The sequence below is a fragment of the Octopus bimaculoides genome, chromosome 17 (genome assembly GCF_001194135.2).
Source record: "Octopus bimaculoides isolate UCB-OBI-ISO-001 chromosome 17, ASM119413v2, whole genome shotgun sequence".
In the NCBI taxonomy this organism is placed as follows: domain Eukaryota; kingdom Metazoa; phylum Mollusca; class Cephalopoda; order Octopoda; family Octopodidae; genus Octopus; species Octopus bimaculoides.
Genome location: NC_068997.1, coordinates 31,793,805 through 31,802,554, shown reverse-complemented (window position 1 = coordinate 31,802,554; position 8,750 = coordinate 31,793,805). Strand labels below are relative to the sequence as shown.

The following is an 8,750-nucleotide window of genomic DNA, read 5'->3' as shown; positions in this document are numbered from 1 at the left end:
CAGTGGTGACACACACACACACACTCACACACACACACACACACACACACACACACACACAACGGGTTTCTTTCAGATTCCGTCTACCAAATCCGCTCACAATGTTTTGGTCAGTCTGGGGCTATAGTTAAAGACATGTGCCCAAGGTGCTATGCAGTGGGATTGAACCCAGAAACATGTGGTTGGGAAGCAAACTTCTTACCACTTATATGAGCATGTTCATGCAGGGGATTTAACCCTTTAGCATTCAGATTACTCTGTCAAAAGTAATGCTTATTAATTGACATTGTTTGAATTAATCCTGCATTATCTTGTAGCTTCAAGATTTTGATGATGTGATTGTTTATTTTTAGAATGACATTGCAGGGTAAGTTTGAGAAGCCAGATCTGGCCAGTTTGACCATAAAGCAGGTAGACTATTTTGGCCAGATATAGCCAGTTTAAACACTAATGGGTTAAGTGTTATTCACAATAGGGGACTAAAGGCTGTTGATGATGAAGGGAACAAAATATAAGGAAGCTGAAAAGATTAATAATTTTAGAGTTTGTTTTTAGAATCAGTGGAAGGTCTTATAGATAAAATTAGTGTTAAATTCAAGATCAAAGGCTTGAGGAAATTAAAAGTAACTATTGTTATTAAAGAAATGATAAGCTCATTGTGTGTACATATATATATATGTGTGTGTGTGTGTGTGTGTGTGTGTGTGTGTGTGTGTGTCTGTGTTTGTCCCCCACCTGCCATTGCTTGACAGCCAATGGTGGTGTGTTTCTGTCCCTGTAACTTAGTGGTTTGGCAAAAGTAAAATGATAGAATAAGTACTAGGCTTACAAGGAATAAGTCCTGAAGGCAATTTATTTGAATAAAATCCTTTAAGGCAGTGCTCCAGCATGGCTGCAGTCAAATGGCTGAAACAAGTAAAAAAATAAAAGAATGGAGAGGACTTCATGACTAATACAAGATACAATGGCTTTAACAATGTAAAAAAAGACATGTTAAAAGCATTGAGTTTGTATTAGATATTGCATGTGTTTTGCAGATCTGTCTGTATGTCTGTGTCTCTCTTTTTCTTGTATGTGCGTATGCAAGTGTGTGCATGCATTTATTTAATGATCTTTTGTACAGTTTCGTCAGCTTATATTCACTTATACAGCATTGGTTGATACAATTCTATGATAGAAGACACTTTCCCAATGTGCGGCACATTGGAATTGAACCTAAGACTACTGTTTGATATGTAAACTAGTTAATCATACAGCCATGCCTACACAAATCCAAGATAAATTTATTTTTGAACTTTGTGTTGTATCAATGCTATTTTTATGTCAAGAAGGGCTTCCAGAAGTTACTGATTCATAAAACTAATGAATTCCTGCTAAATTGTTGAAACCCTTTCATGAAAATTAAACAGTAGCGAAACACTAAAAGCTTTGAAAAAACCGAGTCTGGCACTTCACAAGTAAAAGATTAAAGATATTTGATAAATGGAATGCTATCTGAATGGAGACCTACCACTGTTCTGATTCCCAGTTTTCCAACAACAACACTTTTTTCGTTATTAGCTTTATTTCTCATAATTTATGAGCATGGGAAGCAAATATTTGTTTCCAACCATTTATCAGCATGGAAAGCAAATATTTAAAGTATCAAACTTATACCGAGAAAACCAATGATATCTGTCAATATTTTATTATATTTTCACTTTGTTTACAGTACACACACACACACACACACATATACAGATACATATATACACACACTCACACATACATACATGCATACATACATGCATACATACATACATACATACATATGTGTGTATATATATATATATATATAAATATATATATATATATATATATATATATATATATATATATATATGGATAGATAGATATAGCTATGTTCTTGTTGAAAATATATATTTCAGTATTTGAAGCATTTATGCTGTTAGGGAAAATAGCTAAATGAATTAAAACTTATTCCAGTAACGCAATATATTATCCCAAATTCTAAATATCATATTATACACCAGCAGGAAATAACTGAATGACAATAAATAAATAAATGAATAAATAAATGTGCAACTTGTTCTTTCTTTGACAGCTTTCCTTAACTCAATCCAAGATGCATGGAGACTTTGGTATAGTAAAGAAAACTATGGAAATCCTTGGAAACTATGAACAACAGCTTCCACCAGAATCTATTTCCTTATATGAAAATATCCCACTAAGATGGAACAATATTAAATCAAAGGTTTCCCAGGCCAAGCAGAACCTAGAACCAATAATTCTTGGAGAATCATTAAATATAAAAGAGGTAACTTTTGATATTGTCCAAGTGATACAGTTATAATTTTGGTTTCATATTTCACTACTTAATTCCTGATGCTTGTAAATTTTCCTTTGAAATTTATGATTAATATTCAAGAGAAAAGACAATTCTCTTGATTTAGATTCAATAAAGGCTGTAAACTGGCAGAATTGTTGGCATGCCAGACAAAATGCTTAGTGGCATTTCTTCTAGCTTTATGTTCTGAGTTCTGATTCTACCAAGGCTGACTTTGATTTTCATCTTTTTGGGGGTTGATAAAATAAGAACCAGTTGAGCCCTTGGTTTGATGTCGCTGACTTGCCTGCTTCCCCAAAATTTTAGGCCTTGTGTCTATAGCAGAAAGAAGAAAAAATTTAGATGTAATGGTTGTGGCAAAACTTAACTCTCCCAGTTGTTGTTATACTCTGATGTTTTCTATACTATTTACATAAATAGACACTTTACACAAGGTATACCAGTGTTTTTTTTTCCTTCCTTGGGTCTTCTACTCAGAATGGAATTGTAGAGGTACCCTCAATATATAAAGTGAATGTTGGATATTTTAAATACGAAGCCTATTCCTCTCCAGCTCTGAGTGTTGGGCAGTTTCTTCCAGAGAGAGGGAGGAAGAGAGAGAGAGAGAATAGATCCAAGCTTTGGACTGGTATTTAATTTAACCTTCCAAAGGATATGAGACAAAGTTGACATGGGTTAGATTTAAACATGGATTGTAGAGTGTTGAAACAAATGCCATGAAACATTCTATACAATGCATTACCAACTCTGATAATTTGCAGCCCTTGAACTTTGATTGTGCTTCTGCTCCCGCCACTGTTTGCTACTTATTTTATCACTTATATTTATATTATCTATGTCTGACCATCTGTTGTTCACTTCACACTCTTGCAAACTTAATTGATCTTCTACCCCATGCCACCTCACCTATTTCTCTGTCCCCATCTCCTCCACATTCATCCTCTTGTACCTTGAGGGTATGTCCTGACACCTCATCATCACCATTTTCTATCTCTTTCCTTTTCCGGTTCAGATGCCCATGCATCTCCTCTGCTGCAAGACACCTGTTCCTATCCCTCTATCATACTGTTGCCTCTCAACACCTGGTATAAAGTCACCTCCTTCAATACTATACCCACCCCAGTCAAAGGGTCTCAGCTTGTAACCTGCTTGGTGACCTTACTAGTGCTGGTGACACAAGAAAGTACTCAGTACACTCTGCAATGAGGTTGGTATTAGTAAGGATATCTAGCCATAGAAACTATACCAAAACTGATATTAGAGCTCAACACCATTCTCTGACCTGTTGGACCCTGTCTAACAATCCAGATTCTGCCTGCATGGAATATGGATGCTAAATAATAATGATGGTAATAGTCATTATCTCATCTAGAAGAAAACCTGTCAATAGAAACTTGATATATTTTGGGGGGATTTGTTTTTTTGGCTTAGTCAAAAGAGGATGGACAGCACTGGTAACTCTCTGAGAGTTTCCAAGACTGGTGGGAGGAGGAAAGAAGTTATCCACATAGTGGAAACATGGTCTGAATGTTGTTGGCACTCCGTCACTTACGACATCAAGGGTTCCAGTTGATCCGATTAACGGAACAGCCTGCTCATGAAACTAACGTGCAAGTGGCTGAGCACTCCACAGACACACGTACCCTTAACATAGTTCTTGGGGATATTCAGCGTAACACAGTGTGACATGGCTGACCCTTTGAATTACAGGTACAACAGAAACAGGAAGAATGAGAGAAAGTTGTGGTGAAAGAGTACAGCAGGGTTCGCCACTGTCCTCTGTCGGAGCCTCGTGGAGCTTTAGGTGTTTTTGCTCAATAAACTCACAACACCCGGTCTGGGAATTGAAACCGTGATCCTTTGACCACGAGTCCGCTGCCCTAACCATTGGGCCATTGCACCTCCACAGGTCTGAATGTGTGCTGCAGACTAATGGTGGCAATAAATACATTACATTTGACAGAGTAATCTGAATGCTAAAGTATCGAACCAAGTCTGCCACTTAAGAACAGAAATAGTCACGTATAGATCAGCTAATGGCTTTCATTAGAGTTTCCATAATGCAATGAAGATCCTTGCTCCAGATGTCACACGTTGAGGATGAACCCAGACCACAAAATGACTTCTTGATATAACCTCTAAAATCAAAATAAATTATACAAGGACAAAGAAAATATCATTGGTTGACCATTCCTATTCTTTTATGCTTTTACTAGTATCAGTTGATGGAAAGGTACAAAACTTGACCCATTTATTATTTTATTGTTTGGTTCTTATTTTACAAACCTTAAAAGGATTAATCACATAGCGGATTTGGCTAAGATTTGAACTTAGAACATAAAGGGATATGACTGAAAACCACAAGGAATTTGTGTCTGCACAAACACACACACACACACACACACACACACACACGCACACACACACACACACACACAAACACACATGCACATGGTGGAATGTAATTTTAGGAAAATTTGGCTACAATTTCTTCCACTTTAAGTTATTGCACAGAGTTTCTCTCATTGACTCAGCTTGGGGATAGTTCTTGTTGTTTAGCCCCAGGTCAATCTTGATTGAGTAGGCTTACGATCAAAAGCATTCCAGTTCTTTAAATGGTAAAGGTATTTAATTAATCCTTTTCTTATCTAAGACACTGGGGGTATGATTGGAAGGAAGGCTGGTTGTAATCATACAACAAAAATATCTTCTACAATTAGAAAAATGTGTCAAAGAATGAGAGGTTAATCCTGACCCATGAACTTGTATATTATAGTAACCAGTGGCAGCTTGTGTATAGGAGCTATTTCCACTCTATATTATCGATAACATTCAATATAATGAGATCTTTTTTCTTTAATTCTGTCTTTATACTTGTACATTATATAATCCTTAAGCTTAATGTCAGTAGCCATCCACTAGTTTATGAAAAAAATACAAAAATCCTTGTATAGAACTGTGCGTTTCATAGTTCTGGTGACGCGGTGTTTGGCTGTTGTGTGCACGCTCACATGTCCGAGATAGAAAGCTTCACACAAGGGAGAGAAAGCATTGTGTGAACAACAATGCTGGGTGAAAGGTAGTGTTTCTTTTTAACTCTGCGTTTGTTGTGCTTAAAAACGTGTTTGTATTCTTGAATGTGATAAAGTGTAGAATTAGATTATCATCCTGCTTCCAGCTTCAGCATTGCTGCCAGGATTTGAAAAATAAGGCACATTTAGGGAAGATTTTTGTAAAACAAGGGGGAATTTGTGGTGGTGTTCAGTGAACAAATTAAACACACTACCCCATAGTGGCTAAAGCGTGAACCAATCAAGTTTATGTATAAATTTTCTTTTTATATGTTTGTTTCCTTCTACACAATATTAAAACAACGGCTAATAATTTTTTGAAGCAGCACCACAACTAATTTTAACTACAAGCCGCTACTGGTAGTAACTATCATTAATTACAACCAATAAACTTGTATAAGGCAGCAATCATCATAATTCTATATATACAGTTTTATATATCTATATATTACAGTGTACTATAACCCTTAAATCTGCATATTACAGTAATTGACATTAATTATGGCCCATAAACTTGTATAATGGAGTAACTGTCATTGATTAATTGTATATTTTAGTAACTATTCGTTAACTATAGCCTATCATAAATTTGTAGTAGTTGCCATTAATTACAGCTCATAAACTTTCAGTTATTGTCATTAATTATGGCTCCATAAACTTGTATAATTTAGTGACTGTTGCAAATTGTGGCCCATGAACTTGCATACTGTAATAATTGTTAATTTTGTTATTTTCACAGAAACTTCATAGTTTCAACAGAGAACTTACCAAACTCCAGTTTGATATGGAAGAGTTTTACAAGACTAGAAAAGTCAAACAATTTGAAATTGACCAAGGTTTTGTTTTAATTGAAGAGTTCACTTCAAGACTTGCTACATTAGAAGAGGAATCCCAGGTTAGTTCTTTCCAATTTTGGCATAAGGTCAGTTATTTTTAAGAGGAGGCCAAGTCAATTACATTGACCCCAATGCTTGACTGATATTTGTTTTATCAACCCCAAATAGATGAAAAGCAAAGTTGACTCTGGCAGCATTTGAACTTAGATCATAAAGCACCAGAATAAGGCCACTAAGCATTTTATCCAGTATGGTAATGATTTTGCCAGCTCACCGCCTTTATTACAATGAGTATTAAGTCCTGAAAAACATTCTCTATATTTTCCATTCCTGTTAGAAACCAGAGATTTTGATGAAATATAGTTAATCCAGTATTAAAATCATAAGCATTTGGATGACATTTGTTGACAGGTTGTAATGATTATTGGTCTAGTTTGTGAATGGAGTTTGATTTTCACCTGTGGTCATGTTACTTTCACCTACTCAGTTTTAATGCTCAGTTAAGTTGAACACGCATAAGTGTTTTCACTTGTCTCTGGGCTTAATTTGTGCTCTAGTTAGTCTTTGTTACTTGGAAGCTACACAGAAAAATGACTTTCAAGATACGCTTTCATTTCCTTCATTAAAAGGTTTTTTTTAAGGCCCAACAAATTAGTATTATTTACTCTTTTTATAATAATTATACTTTCCTCCTTAATCCACCAATATGCAGGGACTCTACATTTAAAATATATCAGTGAATTAAAGTTTTTGTTTTTTAATCTTTACCTTGCTTATGATGGCTCTTCAAAGTTGATGACAGCATTGATCCAAGACATTCATTCACCCCCACCCCACCTCCAACACATTGTTTCTCATGGGAGTGGACATGGCTGACAAGGCCCTTATGAGATAGGCAGATCCTGTGACACTGAGGGCCTGAAAGAGACCCTGAACAAAAGCCACTAAGGATTGATGACAATGTCTCTTCCTCTCTTTGTGCAGTTTCCTGCATTCAATTTCAAAGTATCCTACTCCAGCATCACACATGGATTTCCATGCCATCTGATTAACAGCTGGAGTCTCCAACTGATTGAGAGGGATACTGCATAAAATGAGAAAATGTTTTAGATGATCATTAAAATGAAATTTTGAATGTCCACGAGGCCTAACTCTAGCCTTGATCTTGCTGAGAGGACCATTTTTGGGAGCTAGTTACTCAACATCCAAATCACATGGCCAACCCAGCAAAGTACACAACGTAGGGTGCAGGCACCAATGCTGTATGTCCCAGCCCTCATTTAAAAAAAGCAGCTTTGATGCTAACATCATGTATGTGAGAACTCCACTCCTGCTCAGATTCAATGAATCCTGATATTATTTAGATCACTAGTGTGTACAGATTGTAATTGTAAGGCACAAATAAGGTTGCTCTAACTTTGACATGCAATCAACAACGGTATATCCAAACTTCAGGTCACCAGAACCAGCAGAATTCAACAGTCATACTCATACAAGCACTGTGCATGAGCTTCTAGCCAGAAAGGACTACTCCCCTAAAATGATTGCCTCAACATATCTGTTGTGCTCAATGCCCTGGCAAAGAAAGAGGCTTCTTGATGTGACGTCACACCCCACTTCTTGATGTGACATCACTTCCCCTCACTTCTGGTCCTGTCATTATTTTTCCCTCCCTGCCTCCCTTCATTCCTCCACCCCACCTTGATCTAAAGATCACTGCTCTCCTATTCCATTTTGAAATTGCCAATCCGCCTATGTGGGTGATGTTCTCTTTGTAACCTTTGCAGGGTCACGGGGCCGGTTTTTCCCTCTCCTTTGTCATCAGAAGACTAACAACCCTCCAAATGTCCAACATGTGACATGGCATTCCATCCACCAATATATTATTCTGGGTACTAACTGCGGTCACCCTTCCTTTCTGATCACTGCATTGTGCATTGATCTGAATAGATGCAACCTCTTCTACTTTTGGCTGCTGCAGTACCATTCTTGGGTCTCTCCATTCGTACTGGAATATAGCTCTTTGCAGGATTGACTCTTCAGTCAATGTTGTACCAAAAGACTGCCTTCATGGAGGAGATTTGTCCCCTCTCAGCAATGGCTTTGATTGTGTGATAGCGTTGTTCCACAATCCCATTTCCACTGGGCCTGTATGCAGAAATATCATATGTTCCATCTTTTCAGTATCTCCCTCTGTGAAAAGCTGTGCTATTGTCCCTTAACAGCTCATCTACTGGACTCCTTTCCAAGAACACTGCATTCAGCAACTGGAATGAATAAACTAACAACAAAAACACCCACAGCCAAAATATATTAAAAACATCTCCCAGCCATTACCTCTCACCATCAGAACACAAATACAAACATTATTTCTTCCCTTCCTTGCTCCAGACATGTGTGTGTTGTATGTGTGTGTGTAATTATTGTGAAAGGATATGTATATAAGTTATGGATGTCTATGCTTGTGTCAGTAGTTGTATGTGCTTATATGTGTGT

At 36.9% G+C, this 8,750-nt stretch overlaps 1 protein-coding gene across 1 annotated transcript in view; it reads left to right on the top strand.

Annotated features, from left to right (window-relative positions):
- The window catches only part of LOC106883723 (dynein beta chain, ciliary), a 273,290-nt gene that overhangs the window by 6,615 nt on the left and 257,925 nt on the right, over positions 1–8,750 (top strand). The window contains exons 3-4 of the mRNA XM_052974147.1: positions 2,105–2,317; positions 6,158–6,313. Coding sequence (XP_052830107.1) covers positions 2,105–2,317; positions 6,158–6,313 — 369 coding nt within the window. The remainder of the gene's footprint in view (positions 1–2,104; positions 2,318–6,157; positions 6,314–8,750) is intronic.